The following is a 21,079-nucleotide window of genomic DNA, read 5'->3' as shown; positions in this document are numbered from 1 at the left end:
GGCTGTGCACCATCCTCCAGATTCTATATATGGCACTCAAACTTATACATGTAAATTTGGGCACTTGCCCAATTTCGGCATGCAATTTACTTGGGTAACAAGCCAATTAGCACCAATAATTAGGTGCTAACAATCAATTATTGATGTTACTTGGCAACAATTTGGATTTATGTGAGTATCTTGCTAAGAGCTATTCTATAAAGATGTGCATATAAATCTCTTACGGTTTCTTTTAAAAAGCTGTGCTAACCATTCCCGCGGCAAATAAAAGAAATTGAATGGGCTTCCTCTCATTTGCCGCACCGGGAATCGGTAGCACAACTTTGTAAAAGAGGCCCTTAGTGTGCAACTGAAAGGGGGCATGGCCATGGGAGGAGCACACTAAAGATGCATGCAGTATTATAGAATTCGGGAGATACACGCCTAATTTAAGCAAAAGGATATACACTAGGTTTCAGTTGGTGTAAATACTTTAGGTGCAGATCCCAGTGCTATGAGCTATTCTATAAACGACGCCCAGCTCAGAGTGCCATTTATAGAATAGTGCTCAGTGCTAATTTTTTTCAGCACCAAAATTTGAGTGCTATTTATAGAATCTGTCCCCATATGTATAATTAAAACTACATGTATTGTTTCTGAAAGAAAAATTACTCACAAAGACACCAAGTGAAAAGCTCTATTCTCCGAAGACAGCAGGCTAAGTATTCTCACAGTTGGGTGATGTCATCTGATGAAGACCAGTGCAGATGCTGACTGGCGAGAAGATTATAGAAATTTCAAGCACAGTCCTACCTTGGATGAGCTGGTGCCTTCTCGCCTGAAGCGCGAGAGCGAGTCCCTCAGTCATGCAATATAGCTAAAGAATTCAGCTTCAAGGGGAGATAGGAGGCTTTGTGAAAATACCTGGCCTGCAGTCCTCAAAGAACACCTGCTACAGGTGGGCAACTTCGCTTTCTCCGAGGACAAGCAGCTTAGTTGTATTCTCACAGTTGGGAATCCCTAGCTACCTGGCTCAACAGAAACAACACTAGAACAATCAACCTGAAAACTATATACATTCTAGTACTGACAGTTCAGCCTGGAAGAGAAAAATACTGGGCCTGGGGGTGGAGGGGGGGGGGTTGATTCTGGACACCAAACAAATTCTGCCGGACTGTCTGACCAAACCAGCTGTCACATCGAGTACCCTGCTCAAGGCAGTAATGAGATGTGAATGTGTGGACAGAAGACCACGCAGCTTTACAGATCTCCTCTACGGAGGCTGACCTCAAGTGGGCTACCAATGTCGCCATGGCTCTGACATTATGAGCCTTGACATAACCCTCTAGAGTCAGCCTAAGTAAAGGAGATGCAATCTGCTAGCCAATTAGAAATTGTGTGTTTGCTGATGGCTAACCCCATCTATTTAGGTCAAATTAAAGAAAACTACGGGTGGACTGTCTATGAGCTTTAGTCTGCTTCAGATAAAAGGCTAAGGCTTGCTTGCAATCTAAGGTTTGCAGTACACTTTTGGGAAAAATTATGGCAGAACGACTGATTATGATGGAATTCCTACACTTCCTCAGGAAGGAACTTAGTGTGCGAAGAACTACTCTATTGTGATGAAACTTAGATCCCTGTTTATTAAGCCGTGCTAGAGGCACATTAGCATTTTTAGCTTGCACAAATCATTAGCACGTGCTAATTGTGTAGATGCCCATAATATTCCTATGGGCATCTACACGGTTAGCATGTGATAATAATGCTAGCACACCTGAGTAAACAGAGCCCTTAATGTAAGGTGAATGTGCTGCTAGGGCCTTAAGCTCACTGACTCTGCGAGCTGAAGTGACCGCCACCAAAAAACCACTTTCCAGGTCAAAAACATCAGATGACAGGAATCAATTGGCTCAAAAGGAGTTTTCATTAGCTGGGTGAGGACAACTTTGAGATCCCATGACACAGTGGGTAGTTTGACAGGGGGCTTTCTCAATCGCAAACTTTTCATGAACAAACAACTAGATGCTGTACAGAGATGTGCTTACCTCCTACACGTTGATGATAAACACAAACTGCGCTGAGAGGAACCCTTATGGAGTTGGTTTTCAAACCAGACTCATAGAGGTGTAGGATGTATTCAAGCAGTTTTTGTATAGGGCAAGTGAGGGGATCTAAGATCTTTCCCTCACACTAGATGGCAAACCTTCTTCACTTAAAAGAGTAACACCTCTTAGTGGAGTCTTTTCTGGAAGCCAGCAAGATGCAAGGGACACCCTCAGACAAATCTAAGAACCCAACTTCTATGCTCTCAATATCCAAGCCATGAGGGCCAGGGATTGGAGATTGGGATGCATAAGGGGATCCTTCGTTCTACGTGATCAGTGTTGGAAAATGGTCCAATCTCCATGGATCTTCAGAGGATAACTCCAGAAGAAGAGGAAACCAGATCTGCCTCAGCCAATAAGGGGCGATTAGGATCATAGTTCTCTGGTCTTGTCTGAGTTTCAGCAATGTCTTTTCTATGAGAGTTATTGGAGGATACACATACAATATAGGAGGAAGGCATCTGATGCTAGTCTGCCATGTGTAATGAGCCTGGAACAGAACTGGGGGACTTTGCTGTTGAGATAAATGGTAAAAAGATCCACAGAGGAAGTGCCCCACTCTCAGAAGATCTTGCGGGCTATGACCATGTTGAGAGACCACTCATGCAGTTGCAAAATGCTGCTCAGTCTGTCTGCCAGGCTGTTCTCCTTGCCTGCCAGGTAAATGGCTCGAAGAACCATTCCATGAAGGAGGGCCCACTGCATCCTGACACAAGGGGTAGAATCTCGTACCCCCCTTCCTGCTTATTCATATAGAACATTGCAACTTGGTAGTCCATTTGAATAATTTGGTTCTGCAGCCGATTCTGAATGCCTTCAGAGTGTTCCAAATGACCCTGAGCTTGAGGAAGTTGATATGGTAAGTCTTTTCCTAAGCAGACCAAGTTCTCTGGGTGTGAAGCCCATGCACATGAGCTCCCCATCCTAAGTTGATGCATCTGTTGTTAACACCTTCTAAGGGAGGTGGTGGAATTTGGAATGGTAGTCCCACAATCAAATTCGTCCCAATTGACCAACAGAGAAGAGCATGAGTCAACTCTGGAGAAATCTGGATGACATTCACTAGGTTCTCAGCCACCTGAGATCACAGGGAAGCTACACTGGGCCTCTTTAAAATGGAGATGTGCCATGGGAGTGACATACACTGTCGAGGCCATGTGGCCCATTAATCTCAACATTTACTGAGCTGTGACCTGCTTGTTGCTTCGGACCTGCAAGGCAAGAGTTATCAAGGCCTCTGATCTTGCTTGAGGAAGAAAAGCCTGCAATGTATCTGGCAGGGCTCCTATGTATTCCAATTGTTGAACCAGGAGTAGGTGGGACTTGGGGTAGTTTATCATGAACCCTAACAGCTCTAATGCCCAAACAGTTAGGTGCATTGACTCTGTTGTGTCACGATTGTGACTATTTTCCATGTCTGTGCTCACTTTGCCCCCTGGTGGCTGGACCCTGTGGCTGCTATAGACTGTTTTCTTGCTGTTTCCCAAGCATGTTTCAGAAGTCATTCCAGTCCGGTTCGGATCTTCCTGCTTGCCAAACTTGCTTGGGTTGTTTGGAACTAAGCAGCACCCTTACCTGTGACCTCACTTGTAATTGCCTTTATTATGCACCTGGCCCTTTCAGCTGGGCCTTGGCAACGCCAAAGGTTGAGGTTAGTTGGTGTGCTCTTAGCAGCACTTCTGCCTTGCTTTGTTTGAGCTTCCCTGCTTTACCCTTTTGGTGCTGATAGGAGCATTTCTGCCTTGGTGTGCTGTTAGGAGCACGTCTGCCTTGCTTTGTTTGAGCTTCCCTGCTTTACCCTTTTGGCTTCCCTGCTTTACCCTTTTGGTGCTGATAGGAGCACTTCTGCCTTGGTGTGCTGTTAGGAGCACTTCTGCCTTGCTTTTTATCTTGTTTGGGTGCCTGTGGGCACTTCTGTCTTGAATCCTGAACTCTAACCCTGTTTCAGTCAAGCTTGTTCTTCAATCCTGTATCCTGTGTGAGAACCCAGAGTCCTAACCCTCTTTTAGACAAGCTTGCTTTCGTACCTTGTATCCTGTGTAAGAATCCTGAACCTACCTTGTTTCAGTATTCTATACCCTGTGTGGGTATCCTGAGTCCTGTATCCTGTTTTGGTCAAGCTTGTTTAGTATCCTGCAAGTCCTGAAGCCACCCGCACCTAGGGGCTCAACCTCTGGGGAACGGCGGTCAGCGCAGGTGAAGTCCGGTTGCTCCAGTCCTGTTCTTCCAGTCTGTTCCAGATTCCAGCTCCATCCTTGCTTGTGTGTCCAGTCCTGGTTGGGGAATTTTGCCTACTGCTGCCGCTTGGCGGCAGTGGTCCAAGGGTTCACGTGGTTCCAGTGTCCGAGAGCCTGAGACCGTGACATGTTGCTCCCTCTTGCAATGTGCTCTTCACTACTACTACTACTACTACTTAACACTTCTAGAGCGATACTAGGGTTACGCAACGCTGTACAGTTTAACAAAGAAGGACAGTCCCTGCTCAAAGGAGCTTACAATCTAAAGAACGAAATGTCAAGTTGGGGCAGTCAAGATTTCCTGAAGGCGACATTGAAGGCGACATTGAAGAGGTGGGCTTTCAGCAAGGATTTGAAGATGGGCAGGGAGGGGGCCTGGCGTATGGGCTCAGGGAGTTTATTCCAAGCATACGGTGAGGCGAGGCAGAAAGGGCAGAGCCTGGAGTTGGCGGTGGTGGAGAAAGGTACTGAGAGGAGGGATTTGTCTTGAGAGCGGAGGTTACGGGTAGGAACGTAAGGGAAGATGAGGCTAGAGAGGTAAGGAGGGGCTGCAGATCGAGTGCATTTGTAGGTTAGTAGGAGAAGCTTGAACTGTATGCGGTACCTGATCGGAAGACAGTGAAGTGACTTGAGGAGAGGGGTGATATGAGTATATCGGTCCAGGCAGAAGATAAGACGTGCAGCCGAGTTCTGAACGGACTGAAGGGGGGATAGATGGCTAAGTGGGAGGCCAGTGAGGAGTAGGTTGCAGTAGTCAAGGCGAGAGGTAATGAGAGAGTGGACGAGAGTTCGGGTGGTGTGCTCAGAGAGGAAAGGGCGGATTTTGCTAATGTTAAAGAGGAAGAAGCGACAGGTCTTGGCTATCTGCTGGATATGCGCAGAAAAGGAGAGGGAGGAGTCGAAGATGACTCCGAGGTTGCGGGCAGAGGAGACGGGGACAATGAGGGTGTTATCAGCTGAGATAGAGAGTGGAGGGAGAGGGGAAGTGGGTTTGGGTGGGAAGACAATAAGCTCGGTCTTGGCCATGTTCAGTTTCAGGTGGCGGTTGGACATCCAGGCAGCAATGTCGGATAAACAAGCCGATACTTTGGCCTGGGTTTCGGCAGTGATGTCTGGTGTGGAGAGATAAAGCTGGGTGTCATCAGCATAAAGATGATATTGGAAACCGTGAGATGAGATCGCCCTTTTGGGCGAGGCACGGCCTGTGTCGGGCAATATTCTGGTATATGGTATCAATAAAATCTTCACGTTTCCCTGATATGTCCTGTCTGCCCTAACCCTTATCCCTTACTTGTCCTGTCTGTCTGTCATAATTAGATTGTAAGCTCTATTGAGCAGGGACTGTCTCTCCATGTTCAGGTGTGAAGCGCTGCGTACGTCCGGTAGCGCTATAGAAATGATAAATAGTAGTAGTAGTAGTAGGTGTAGATTGAAAAAAGAAGGGGTCCAAGGACAGATCCCTGAGGAACTCCAACAGAGAGCGGGATGGGGGTGGAGGAAGAACCATGAGAGTGTACTCTGAAGGTATGGTGGGAGAGATAAGAGGAGAACCAGGAGAGGACAGAGCCCTGGAACCCAAATGAGGACAGTGTGGCAAGAAGTAAATTGTGATTGACAGTGTCAAAAGCGGTGGATAGGTTGAGGAGGATGAGGATGGAGTAGTCTGTGTAAATACACTGCTACTAAAGCACAGTGGATATAAGTCGGGGTTTAGATGAAAAAAAAAACATATACAAAAGTAATAGTAAATGACAGCACATAGCTGCCGGGTATAAGTCAGGGATGCCCAAAAAATGGCAGGAAAATAGCAATTCAAAAGACTGCTTCAAGTTTAAAGCCACAGTGCTACAAAAATCTTTGTGTATAATTCCTCTCTGATCAAAAGTGTATCACTGCCTTAAAACACTAAATATAAAATGAGGCCAAGGGATCTTACCTTTACACATGCAGTTTAACCGATGGAGCAGCAGCAAAATGAACTGAACAGCCCGGTGTCCGCAAAATATAATGCAATGTTAATGTACGCTGTGACGTCAAATTGATGTCATTACTGAACTCCTAGCTTAATCACACAGTGTTACCTCTCAAAACACATCTTGCTAATGCGCTGTAAAATGGTCAAAAAAATTAAAACATCCTCTGTTAGCAACAGAAGACACAATATATGAAGAAAACAATATATGAAAAAATGCAGCAAAAAACAATATATGAAAAAATGCAACAAAAAAAAGGGAGAACAAAGAAAAAAGAAAAAAAGACAATGACAGAAAATCAATGGCACAAGTGTTTAGTGGTACGATCAAAGGAAAAAAAAAATATATATATATATATATGGGGAACTATGCCAGCATGTTGACATTCTGGCACAAGTGTCTTACAAAACAACGTATACCGTATTTTTCGGCGGCCATTTTGAATCTCGCCGAGACCGTCAGGAAGCAGTCAGGAGCACGGAGAGCAGCGCGATGGGCAGGAAAGAGGGGGCTCTTTCCTGCCCCGACGTCACTAGACCACCAGGGAACATGGCATCGCGTAAGTAGGGGACGGCGATCCAAAACTCGCTACCTTCGGACTATAAGAGGCACCCCCCATTTTCCTCCCAAATTTTGGAGGAAAAAAGTGCGTCTTATAGTCCGAAAAATACGGTATATAAAAAAGATCCATGTGTGAACAATTTTAGACTCTAATAAAGAAAAATGAGCACATTTATGCTCAAGTGAAAGAAATGGGCATATTTAGACTCAGGTTAAAGAAAAAACTGTATACATATTTTTTATATCTATATGTGGATATATATACACACACACATATATATATCTATATCTATATATATGTATATCTATATCTCTATCTCTATATATATATATATATACATATATCTATACACACGAAGGAGAAATGCACATAGATACAAATCTGAATGGCTGGCCTATAAATGATGGTTATATTTCTCCTCTTTGAAACATCTATAAGGACATGATAATTAACTAGGTAATACTGTACCAGCTTATCTGACTAAGGTATTCTCGTCTAGAGTCAGGGCAAAGGAAAAATATGTAAAAACTAATTTCATAGGAAAAAAGGTCACCTAAAGAAATACAGAGAGATCTAATTCTGTGTTTAGACCATTAAGGATCACACTATTAAATTCAAATATGAAACGTTGTTCCTCCTAAAAGTGGACCATCTTGATCTCCTCCTCTCCATCTTTGCTGAATTTGTTTGAAAACTAAAAACTTGATATCATCTATTGTATGGCTGAGATCATTCCACTGAGTTACTAACGGTGCTGACTGTATATTCCAGTTTATACAGCTTCTATGCTCCATGATTCTCTTTTCAGCCTCTCTTTGGCGGGAGTCACATATTATTTTGTTTCTTAATATTAGAAGTTTTTTTTTTCGGTTTCAATCCCAGTTTGGCAAAGGCATCACTTTATTTTACAGCTTAAATCCTGTTTTGGCAAAGGTGTCATTGTATTTTACAGTATGAGTCTAGTATTCTTTATTCTATTTAAAGGCATGAGTAGTCTAGTATTCTTTATTTATCGATTGGAACTCAACCTTTCTGTTTCTATAGCACCAATATAAAATCGATCTTTATCTACTCTGTTCCAACATTTTCTGTATCATTGTAGCCAATATATTTTCTTACAGATATGCACATGGCTTCAAATTAAAAAATAAATAGACCTTCTTGTATAAAATTGATATACCTTTTTGCATAAAAATGAGATATCGCTTCTTATAGGTTATTTCAAGTTCCAAAGTATATGCTTTTTTAGATGTATTTTTATAAATACATGTGCAATTTTATGTAGTCAAATCATTTTACTTCACTTTTTAGGTATTTGACATTTGATGCTATTTAAGAGCTAGATTGTTGAACACATCTATATTAAAGGTATTGTTCATACCACTTAACAATTTATTCATCGATGTGGTTCTCCATGATTGCTTAATTGATCTCCTGATAAATCTGCCTTTTAATTCGAATTCATAGACATGGTCTTTATTGACAAAACATATCTCAATATACAAGTGCTTAGATGTCATTATATTGTATACCTATTTGATATGGTTTTACATGTGTTAAATTGATCTCATCAGCATGTATTTTAGTTATGTTATATGATTTTATTATTTCTTACATGTTTGATATATTTTTATTTGAGTTATAGTGAAGTATAATATTTTTTGTTTCACATTTCTAGCATATGCTTGATATGGTTTTATTTGGGTTACAGTGATGTATAATGATTTTATTGTTTTATGTTCCTTTAAAAATTATTTAAAAACTGTCACTTTTAATTTGAAAATGTTTCTTCTCTTTTTTAATTCTTTTAAAATTATTTATATGTACAGTATGTATCTTTCACTGTTTAGAGACTCCTGAGGTAGGCCTTTGTGGCCGAAACACGATTTGTGTTGAGTCTATTGGATGTTTGAATAAAACTTTTATATGACCTACACATCATCTAGCTCCTGATTTTTTGGTGTCACCTTCGCTGTGCTTTGCTTGCTTGATTTGTGCAAAGGAGTTTGTTCTTCTGTTTCCATCAATACACTGCTACTACCAGTAGACACTTGGGGCCGAAATTCAGCTGGCAAGAGGCAGCCCACATACGTGATGCTATTGACGATGACCCCAGATATTCCATGCCAGGCCATTTACGGTGACCAGCATTGAATAAATGGTTTCATTTTTAGCCGCCGGAACTTAACCGGTTAAGTCGATATTCAGTGTTAACCGGTTAAGTTCCTAGTGGTTAAAGATAGGACTGCTGTTTATGCAGTCCTATTTAACCAGTAAACCCAGCACTGAAAATCGGCACTAGCCAGCTACATCACATGATATAGCCGGTTAGCCGCATTCAGCAGAGATAACCAGTTATCTCGCACTGAATATTCATGGATAGTCAGTTAAACATTGTTGCTGATTGGTTAAATAATGCTGAATATCAGGGGGTTCGTGAATATCCTGGTAACTGATGCAAGGCCAAATGGCTGAACGCAGTACTGGTAGTGGTGTTTCCCGCTTCAAAATCTGAGATTCTTCTTGTGAACGGGAAGTATCAAAATGTAGGTATAGGTATCCTTTAAGTCCAGAGAGCATAGCCAATTTTGTTTCTGAATCATGGTGAGAAGGGTGCCCAAGGAAATCATCCTGAACTTTTCTTTAACCAGGAATGTGTTCAAGGCCCTTAAGCCTAGGGTTCCATTTTCTTGAGCACAAAGAAGTAACTAGAATAGAATCCCTTTCCTTTTTCCCTTGGTGACACAAGTTTGACCACATTGGTCTGTAGAAGGGCAGAGATTTCCTCTACAGCTTGTGCAGAGAGTAAATGTAAGATGTTCTTGGTGGGCAATATGGTGGTTCCTGATGCCAATGTGGTGTGTAATCGAGATGGACTATTTGAAGAACCCATCAGTTGAAGATTATAAGGGGCCACCTTTGATGGAAAAAAAATCAGCCTCTCCCCTACCAGTAGACCATCCGGGATGGTTACTTGGACTGCAGCTATGCTTTCCTGAAGCAAGTCAAAAGCTCGTCCCCTGCTTCAACTGGAGAGCTGGCTGGGACTTTTGTGGTCAGGACTGATGAGTATGAGAACACTGGCCCTGGGGATTCTGGGTAGAGCTAGTAAGCAGCGGAAACCTACATCTTTGAAAGTAGTAGGGTCACCGTCTAGGCCCATTTGTAAACCTTCTAGAAGAAGAAGCTGAAGCTGGAGGCTGCAGAGACAGGGACTGCAGAGACAGCAACCTCCTCCATCTTGTCTCCAAAATATTGTCTCCTTGGCAAGATACATCCACCAACCTCTCCTGAACTGCTGGTTCCAGGTCAGAGACATGTAGTTATGAGAGTCTGCGCATCAACACACCCAAGGCGGAGTCTGGACGCAATATAAAATGAATTGTAAGAGCCCCTGACCAGATACTATCTGCACTCCAGCTGCTTTTTGGCCAACTGGAAAAGCTCTGCGGCCTGTTCCTGAGGGACAGAATCCGCAAGACTTAGCATACTACGTACCAAAGATTTCAAGTAAATGCTCATTCAGAGCTGGTAGGACTGGATGTGGGTAATAAGCATCAAAGCCTGAAAAGTCTTTCTCCCAAATGAAACTAGAGTCCAAGCCTCTCTACCTGGGGGACCCAAGGCAAGAGTTCTGGAACTGCTAGCTCGTTTGAGGGCAGATTTGGCAGCCAAAGAGTGGTGAGGCAGTTGGCCCCTCTTGAATTCAGGAACCTTCTGGATACAATACTGCACATAGTTTATAGTTTATTTTGATTTGCTAAACCTCTCTAGCTGCTAAAGCAGTACAGAGCAGTGTAGAGGCTAAGAAACTGAAACAGGAAAGGAGCTCCAATTAAAAAATAGTAAAGGTAAACATTCAAAAGCAAGGAAGACAGTAAAGGAAGGTCTCTAGCAGATTAATGCTCATGCCATCTGATCAGTCTGATCCTCTGAAAGCCTGCCTAAAAAGCCAGGCCTTTAGGTTGGCCTTAGAAGTTTTAAAGGAAGGTTCACTAAGAAGAAGTGGGAGATTGTTCCATATATGTGTTGATAGAAAGAAGAAAGCACTGTGCCTAGTAGATTCGTACTGGGCAGTCTTGGGGCCGGGAAGGACAATGTGATGGTCACTGAGAGAGTGAAAAGTGTGAGCTAGTGAGTAAGGGATGGCAAGGCATGCTAGGTAATCCAGAAGGCCAAAGCAAGTGCCTTAAAGGTTAAGATCGCTATCTTAAACATTATACGCTGGTCAACAGATAACCAGTGGTACTGTTTTCACAAAGGACTGACGCGATCTGAATGATGGGCATGACACAACATTCTGACAGCAGTGTTCTGACGAGTTTGCATCCACCTTCTTTGGTGCAACCTGCACTGAGAGGGGAGATTCCCAGGTCTTCGTCAGTGCATCTTTAAGGATAGGGTGCAATGGTACTATAGCCCCTTCATTAGGAGGCAATTCATAGTCCAGAACAGATAATATCTCTGCCCTGGGCTCCTCCTCCATCTCCAACTTAAATGGGATGGCTGAAGCCATCTCCTTGATGAAACCGGTGAAAGAGAGACCCTCAGGTGGAGATTTACATCTCTTTTGAGGTGGGGAGGGATCAGAAGTGACTCCATAAGACTCCTCTCCTGAGAAGTAATAAGGGTCTTCTTCTGAGTCCCATGAGCCGTCCCAATCAAACTTCTCTTGTATTCAGACCGGACTGAGTCTGTGCCTGCCCCAACTCAATTGAACCACATCCATGCCCTGAAGAGTGCTGAGATGCAATTCTACCCTCAGACTTTGTGGAAGCTTCCTCCCCTGATGTTGAGAGCAGTGCTGCATGGGTCGATGTTGACATCGATACTCTTTGAGGTGCCAACGCTGAGGATTTCTCCACAGGCATGGACAGAGACTCAGAAAGAATGTGGGGCTGATTCGCATTTGGTTGCAAGCACCCTCAATGCCTGAAAAGAATCCAACTACAGTATCTCCAGTTCCTCCCTCAGCATGGCTTGGTACTGTTCATCGAAGGAAGGCATCAGCAAAGGCAGGAGAACTGGGACAGGGGGGCAGCCTGAGAAGATATCAGTGCTGATCTCGAAGTTGGAACCTGGCTGCTCAGAGAATTTCACACCGGTACCTCTACCAAAGAGGGGGGTGTGCTCCTCTTGGTGCCAGCGCTTCTCAGGTACTGACAATTCCAATGCCCTAGAGCTCCCAGCATCGTGTGTTGAACAGGACTGATGCTTATGCTTCTTGGGGTTTCCACAATGCTCAGCTTCGTAGTCTTTCAGTGCCGACAATGACATTGAACCCATATGTGCCCTCGGTGTCGGGTCCAATGCTGAGTGGTCCCAGGGCCTACTTTCAGCCCCCGATGTTGAGAGAGGTGGAGACCTCCTCAATGCCAGTGCATTCCCAGTGGTTGTTGAAGTCTTAGGAGTCATCGAGGTCAATGCTTCTGGTGCTGATGTCGATGGACCAGCTTTCGAGGAGCCAAAAAGTCTCTCCTGTTGAACCTGACACATCCTCTATGTCATCAACTGCATTTTTAAACAGAGAGAACAAGAGTTAGGGTCATGGTTAAGTCCAAGGCAAACGATGTACTAAGAGTGGGAGCCTGTTACCGAAATCACCCAATTACATTGGATGCACCGTTTGAAACCACTGGGAGCCTTCTTGGACATCAAGAGTTGCGGCAAAATTAAATTCCTCAATTGTGAACCTCAAAAAAGGGCAGCATTCAAACTGAGGTCGGCACTCCGGCCTAAGCGGGATTAGCAATTTATGAAAAATAAAGGAAAGTTTAAAAGCCGAAAAAACTAAAATATAAAGGGAACAAAGGAGGATAAAATAAAAACAAAAATATAGGAAAAATACTCACTCAGGAAGGCACGCAAATAGGGAAAACATGCACAGTGAGAACACAATGACGCATCCTCCCTGCTCCACAGAAAAACGAAGCCTGAGGGACCTGCACGTGCACGTCGGATGGGAGGGGCAGTAGTGCATGTGCGGTGTGACCCTGTTAGAAACTTCTACAATCTTCTCATTAGAGTCCATATCGGGCTTCATCAGATGACATCATCCAACAGTGAAAACACAACTAGCCTGTTTGTCCTCAGAGAAAGAGATCATACATGCATATACTTCAGAGTAAATAACTATCAAGAAATGAAATATACCAGTCTCAGTTGGGTTTGCAAAATGGTTAAAATGGTAGTCTTAAAGAAATAATATGTCAATCTCTCTCCAGGCTTACTTAACTGATAGATATAAAAGGCCCGATATTCAGACGGCAGTGGCCAGTGTTTTGCTGACAGCCGCCGGCACTGAACCTGGAAATTCAATGCCAGGCCATGTCCAGGCACCAGCATTGAATTTCTGGGTTTGCAGAGCCGGCTAACACATATTCAATACTTATTCAACACACAGTGCGATATTCAACACTTAACTGGCCAAGTGCTTACTCTGTCTCCAGAACGCCCCATAAATAGCTGCTTTGAATTTGGCTCTAACCATTTATTTTCAGCAGCACTAACAGGTTAAGTGCCACAGGAGATTTAACTGGTCAGGAGCCATTTCTGGCCAGTTAAATCGCATTGAATATTGAACCCCAAAAAGAATATATCTATCTATCTATCTATCTATCTATCTATCTATCTATCTATCTATCTATCTATCTATCTATCTATATATATGACTCTTACCTAATGGTTAAGCTGACAGGTTCAGATGATCCATCCACATTAAACATGAATACTTCTGTGAAATCTCCTAGTTTAGATGAGCTGAAGGTGATCTCGATAACTTGATGACCGCCTGGTAAAATAATTCCCTCACTGGGGTTAAACATGAAACCAGTTCCCAATGCAGTTGCAGGAGGAATAAGGGTAAAGATAGCATCAATATACCCTTTGTTTGCCAGAACTGCCTACAAAAATTAAAATATTTAGAATATTAAGATTTTTATTTTACATATTTTTCTAAAACCTGCATATTCTATTATGAGTGAAAACATTCACTCATAGTACACAAATTTTACTAGTAGATTACTGGCAAGACTTTTAGCAAATACAAATAAAGCTAATTCAAAAGTTATTGTTTACTGAGGGGTGTAGCTACCATTGAGCAAGCCAGCAAAGAGCTGGAGGTCACCCACTGGTAGACACCACCTGTTGCTGAACCTATATAAGTCTGCATAGTAGATGTTTAATTTTGGCACTACAATAACCTGAAGCAGCCATGGTGGTGCTGGGAGGTGAGTATTGCATTAACCACACTTAACCTCTAGAAGTGATGATACACTCCCCCTCTTACTACTACTAATTATTTCTATAGCGCCAAGCAAGAACTGTATGTCTGGTACAGTTCTTGCTTGGTTCACTTCTTTCCTAACAAATCATTCTTTTCAGGTTCAAATGGTTTCCTCTTCCTCCGCTGCTCACTTACTGAGGTGCAGGGTGCTATAAGGTTTTATTTTTTCCCCTCTTCTTTTTAACATTTTCCTTAGCCCATTGGCAACTCTTTATTCAAAATTCAGGGGCGTTTTTCCATTTCTATGCGGATGACATCTTGCTCATCTATCCCACTATTCCTTTCTCTCCGTCTATTAAACCACTTCAGGATTGCCTTGCGCTTATTTCTGATTGGCTTTCCTCTCACAGATTAGTGTAAAATAAAGAAAAGACTGTAGCATGCTGGGTTACTGGTGGAATCACCCCACCTTCCTTACCCTTAACACTTTTGGGTCACACTCTATCTCCAGTAACTTCTTTCTTCTATCTTGGTGTCACTCTTGACTCCCAGTTAACTTTCTCTCAACAAGTCTCTGGCATACGTAAAACAGATTTCTTTATTTTTTGATAACTTTGATCAGTTAGGAGATATTTTGACTTTGAACGCTTTTCATGCCTAGATTCTGTCCCTCCTTATTACAAGACTTGACCACTGCAATATCATTTACTTAGGTTGTTCATGTACACTCCTTAAGAAACTTCAGACACTCCAGAACACTGCTATCAAATTACTTCATCATGCTAAAAAATATGATCATGTTACTCCACTCTTCAAGAAATCCCATTGGCTTCCTGTTGAATAATGAATTATTTTTAAGACACTCACTCTTGCTTTCAAAGCTTACCGTATGGGTCATCCCTCTTATCTATCAAATCTTACTATCTCTAATCTCCAACACGTCTTCTCCAATCTCTGAATTATCAGCGGTTATATCTCCCTAGTCCCCGTTTCGCTCAACTGGAATCCAAGGCCTTCTTTTTACAGTTCCATTTCTATGGAATTCTATGCCACTTCCTATTTGCGTAGAATCATCATTTAAGAAATTTAAAATAGCTCTTAAAACACGGTTATTTTACCAAGCATTTAGTCTAACTTAAGGCTTACAAATCTTGAGCCCCGTTTTCTGCAATACTCTCCTTCTCTTCCCTTTCCATGAGTGATTGTCTAGATCTGAATTGAGTGTTGTGTTATTTCTGTGCTATAATTTTATTGGAGTTCTTTTCTATTTCTTTTGTTCTTTTGATTTTAGACCTGTACACTGAAGTGATCTGCAAGTTAGCTAACAGCGGTATAATAAATGTAAATAAACTATAAACTGTAACTATAAACATATACAGCACAGTACACATTATATGCAGGTACTTTTTCTGTCCCTAGTAGTCTCACAATCTGGTCTTCACCTCTTTCAGCTAGCTGCTGGTACATAGTTTATGAATTTCATCTCAGGCTGCTGCTGAAGTCTGAGCCTTGCAACAAGAGACATGATATCACAGCTCACAACACAAGATTTCAAAAACTGCAGCTGCCTGAGATGAAATGCTTACGGTCTCAACATGAACGAACTGGACATCTGAGCAGGACCGCTGAGAGTCAGAGCCGAGCCCAGATCAGGACTGCCTCAGCCGCCGCTGCCACTCCATCGGGCCGCCACAGCCGCTGCCCCTCCACTCGGGCTACCACTGCCCCCCCCCCCCACTTGGGCTTCCGCCCCTGCCCCCTGACCTTCCTGCATCTGCTCCTCCCTCGATCTGTCACTCTTGCGTTAATGCAATCACCCTGGACCTGACACACAGGAGCAGGAAAGAGTCAAACCGAAGAAGCAGAATCTTCTGGTGTCAGGCTCAGAAATCTTGCCCCTCCCCTGCCCTCTCCCCTTTCTCAGTGGCCCTGCATCTAAGCATTTATAAAGCTCTGGTCAGAGATCACATGATGAGTTGAGGAGAGCAGACGTGCGATAGCTCTCCTCCTGGACTCTTACCTCCCTCCCATCCACATCTAAATATAATTTGGCTTCGAGTAACAAACTTATGCTGAGGCTGAGACTCTCATTATATGGACCTCTTTGTGGTAAGAACCGAAAAAGCAATGCCCGGGAAAACTGGCAAGAAAGATCTGGAGAAGTTGCGAGGAACCAGTGATTTTAAGATGGCAGCAAGCCCAGCTGCCGCAGTGTCATCTTTCACAGCCCAACAACTGCACTTGCTTAGTGAAGCGGTTAAGAGTGCAATGGAGCCACAAAAACTCACCAGCGTGGACGTTTTGTTGGAAGATACCACCCATCAAAAAGGAGGAGAGTTAGAGAAAAGGATATCGGCAGTGGAAGATGAGGAAGTGGGCGTAGCAGCGCAATTCAAAGAGCTTCAAAAATTGCTTGACAATTTGGAAAATAGATCAAGAAGATCAAACCATCGGATTATAGGGATACCTGAATCTGTTCCGGATCAGTCTTTACCTACCTCGTTGGAAAATGGATGAAAGCGGAATTTGCTCTTTCAGATAGTGTGGGCCCCTTGTGCCTCAAGAGAGCGCACAGGATCGGCCGCAAGCAGGACCAGGGCAATCGGCCACAAGTGATCATGGTCAAGGTACACAACTTTATCCACAAGATGGAAATCCTGTGCAGCTCAAGATTAAAACAGGATAATTTGTTTTACGATGGGGTGCCTATCAAAATATTTCCAGATTTTTCAATGGCACGTCAAGAACGAAGGCGCTTATTCGGACCAGTTTGTAAAGCCCTAGCAAACTCTCAGAAGTGGTTCATATTTGCATATCCAGCGCAACTAAAAATTCTTCACAATGATAAACGGCATATCTTTGGATCTCCACAGGAAGCACAGTCCTTCATAACAGAAAATCAAGCTTCCTCGTCTGTCAATACTTAAGCATCAAATTCGTTAATGATTAAATTTTACCCCAAATGGAGTTGACATTGGGTTTGACTTTATTGTTGCTGGCAATAAATGTTTTGTTATCGACAGCAGCTAACACCGCCAGATCGTGGTGGATTGAACCAGTGAAGTATACCAATATTTGTTATGGACAGGAGGAAGGTACTGCCAATATTGACAATACACCTTGGGCTGTGTGCAACAATATTTTCTTATTTGATTGATTTCATAGTTAATATCATTCGGTCCCTAAAGTGGGCATACTAATAAAGAATTTGTTTTTCCAATGTAGTAGTTCAACTGTGTTAGATTCATTGGTCCCTATAAAGTGGGCATATATATATATATAATTGGGTTTTTTTATACGCATGTTACAGTATGTGAAATACAACTGTTGTAGTTTATCTCGATGTTAATTGTTGTGCGGATGTTCAGGAGTTGGGGTGGTATGGGTGGAGGGAGGGCCTGTCATCATCTAAGATCTCTGACCTCCTGCTGTATGAGAGTTTTTTGGGGATACTTTCGGGAAGGGGGAATTTAAGGGAGGGGAGGGGGTGGGGGTGGGGGAGGGTGCTACAAATGGAGGGGAAAGAACATTATGCTAGAACTACTCAAGAATTACTATTGGTTAATGTTCTTAGCAGTAAAGTTTAAGAATTCTTTGTTAGCAAGGATTACAGCAGTTGCACCTTCGGGCAGAGGTCTCCATTTTGCGGTGGGAGTGGACCTCGGGTGGAGCTGGGCACTTGAGTTCACCGATATAAGCCTTAACTTTTGCGATCCCAATCACATCACAATACACTGTGGCAGTTAAATCTGCGTGCTTTATTACGTGGAATGTGGGGGGAATTGCTACTATAGTGAAACGGGCAAAGGTTCTATCTGCATTGCAGAGGCATAAGGCGGATATTGCATGCATACAGGAAACATGTTTATCAGAGGTGGAACATCAGAAATTGAAACGTACATGGGTGGGGGAGGTTTTTTCCACCTCTTCATCAGGACGTAAGGGGGGGTGTAGCCATTCTAATTAAAAAGGGGTTGGCATCCAGGGCAGAGTTGATAGCAAAAGACCCCCCAGGGCAGCTATGTATTGCTTCATCTTTGGCTCCATATGCAGAGCGTTTCTCATATTAGGTCTATACAGTCCTAATAAATAGGATCCTACATTTTATCAAACACTAACACAAATTTGTTACCCGTACAAATCTATTAAATTACTGGTTCTGGGAAACTTTAATTTAGTTCCTGACCCGGTGCTAGACTGCTCGGCCCCTAGAGTAGTTCATCATGGAGGGCCTCGATCTCGAGCTCTCTCCTCTTTTATGCGATCACTTAACCTTATTGACACGTGGCGCACCCCCCACCCTGGAGAGCAAGACTTTACTCATCTCTCCCAACCTCATGGGACCCTTTCACATATAGATTATATATTGGTGGACCAAGGGGTTTTTCCCTGGGTACTCTCAGCCAAAACTGGTCCTGAGAAAGTTTCAGCTCATGCTTTAGTGTGGATCGATATAAAAGCCCCAGACTTGTTTCAGGCTAAAACTGGGTGGCGGTTCCCGGCCTACTTATATCATAATACAGATTTTAATAAATATCTTCACCAAAAGTGGGATGACTTTGTACGCTTCAATAAGAGGCATTTAGAGCAACCAACCCTTTTCTGGCCACAAGCAAAAGCTGTACTACAGGGAGATGTGATAGCTTATGTCCATGCTCATAATAAGAAAAGCTCCGCGGCTATAGTTCACTTAGAGTCGAAATTAAAAAAGACCAAGGCAAGGTACATGCGGAACCCAAACGCTGCGACTCAAGAACAATTGCACGTTATGCAGGTAACACTTACTTCTCCATGAGCGGGCAACTCGATCCCTATTTTATTGTAAATATAGACTCCAGAGATTTGGTGACAGGTCTGGACCCCTATTAATATGGCTTGCAAAGTCATGGGTGCCACGAAGAGTGATAATGGCCATTCGAGATCATAGAAGCTGTGTGCGTAACAAAAGTGAGGAGATAGCGAAGATTTTTACGCAGTTCTTTGCTAAATTGTACGACCCCCATTAAGCTCAAGACCTCACTTCTTTAAGTTACTATTTGAACCGGGTAGTGTAGAATCATGAGCGCAGGTCAGCACCCCAGCAAAGGTCAAAAAGGGCAGAGGCTGACAAGCCAGTGCGACTCTGGAATCTATCAGCGATTGAGAAGCCTGTAATTTATTAAAGAACATGAGCCTGTGTAAACTCAGGAATTTATGATCTATTATAATACCCTTACGGGCAAGCTGGCATGGGAAAGGTGCAATTATGGATGGACAGAAGAATGTGATTTAGCAACAAGGGAAAATAGATGATGAGAACAGAGAACAGAATGATCTCTGAAGAAGATAAGTGCTGAAGTAATGTGAAGCATTGCTTAACACAAAAGGTATATAAACAATTGAACCAGAGCATTACGTTGGAGAGGCAGTGGCAGACCACGTGTTTGTGTCCCCTGCTCTCCACATGAGAAACTAGCATTTGTAATTGTAACTTTCTCTTGGTAAAAAATTATAGAATTGCTTTACTCATACGCGTGGCCTTCCTAGTCTTTTATCTCTCTAAATTGCAGGTGGTTGGTGAGTACTAATTTGGGGAGCTGGTAAAAGAACGAGTAGTATAAAACAGTAGGACTTCCACAGTTAACCCCTCAGGAAATACAGGATTTAGAGGATCCCATAATGGGTAAAGAATTGCAGGATGTGATTCGATCTTTGGCTTTGTTTTCGGTACCTGGCCCAGATGGATTTACTGGAGAGTTTTACAAGATGTTGTCTCCCTCCTTTTTAGGGCCTCTCCATGCTTATTATGAACAAGTTATTGCAAATGGCAAGTTTCCCCCTTATTCTAATGTCGCCTTGATATCACTGATACTGAAACCAGGGTATCCAGATGATCAGGCAGACTCCTATTGCCCCATCTCACTTTTAAATGTAGACCTCAAGATCTTAGCAAAAATTTTAGCAAATCGTTTATCTAAGCTTCTTCCCCGATTAACATGAGTAGAGCAAGTGGGGTTCGTCAGGTCATGTCAGGCGGTAGGAAATGTTCACCGTTTGTTATTATCCATGGCACATTGCCAGCAGGCCAAAACACCAGCCCTGATAATTAGCCTGGACATTGAAAAAGCTTTTGACAAAGTGGGCTGGGACTATTTATTTGGTGTGCTTCGCTTTATGGGATTTCAGGGATGGTTTCATAATGCAATACAGGCCTTGTACACGGACCCTGAGGCCTCAATATTAATAAATGAAGTGCGTGCTGCCCCGTTCCCAATACGTCGGGACACGGGTCAGAGTTGTCCACTAACCCAGACTGTCCTATTATTATAATGTTTGATGTGATGTGAATTGTACCAAATGCTCTCTGATGCAGTGAGACGGGGTCAATCTAGTATTCCTTTAAGTTAAAAATAGCCCAGATTGTCCTTTTATAATAATGTTTGATCAACTGCAAATTGTACCAAATGCTCTCTAATGCAGTAAGACTGCATCTCAGAGTACTGACAGAACTGAAAAATGAACTGGCAGAACTATTGTTAGTAATATGTAATTTTTCTTTAAAATCGAGCATGGTACTGGAAGATTAGAGGGTGGCCAATATAAGGATGATATTTTAAAAAGGTTCCAGATAGGATCCGGGAAACTATAGACCGGTGTGAGCCTGACGTCAGTGCCGGGCAAAATACTAGAGACTATTATAAAGAACAAAATTACAGTGCTTATTCAAAAGCATGGATTAATGAGACAAAGCCAACATAGATTTAGTGAAGGGCAATCTTGCTTCACCAATCTATTACATTTCTTTGAAGGAGTGAACAAACATGTGGATAAAAGCGAGCTGATTGACATTGTGTATCTAGATTTTCAAAAGGCATTTGACAAAGTACCTCATGAAAGACTCCAGAGGAAATTGGAGTGTCATGGGATAGAAGGTAGTGTCCTATTGTGGATTAAAAACTGGTTAAAGGATAGAAAGCAGAGAGTAGGGTTAAATGGTCAGTATTTTCAATGGAGAAGGG

General features: G+C 42.9%; 1 protein-coding gene across 1 annotated transcript in view; it reads right to left on the bottom strand.

Annotated features, from left to right (window-relative positions):
• The window catches only part of HYDIN (HYDIN axonemal central pair apparatus protein), a 2,443,906-nt gene that overhangs the window by 2,027,521 nt on the left and 395,306 nt on the right, over positions 1–21,079 (bottom strand). Inside the window, exon 16 of the mRNA XM_030205004.1 lies at positions 13,535–13,758. Coding sequence (XP_030060864.1) covers positions 13,535–13,758 — 224 coding nt within the window. The remainder of the gene's footprint in view (positions 1–13,534; positions 13,759–21,079) is intronic.

Source organism: Microcaecilia unicolor, chromosome 5 (genome assembly GCF_901765095.1).
Source record: "Microcaecilia unicolor chromosome 5, aMicUni1.1, whole genome shotgun sequence".
Classification (NCBI taxonomy): Eukaryota; Metazoa; Chordata; class Amphibia; order Gymnophiona; family Siphonopidae; genus Microcaecilia; species Microcaecilia unicolor.
The sequence above is the reverse complement of the archived record's forward strand: the minus strand, read 5'-3'. Positions and strand labels throughout refer to the sequence as shown.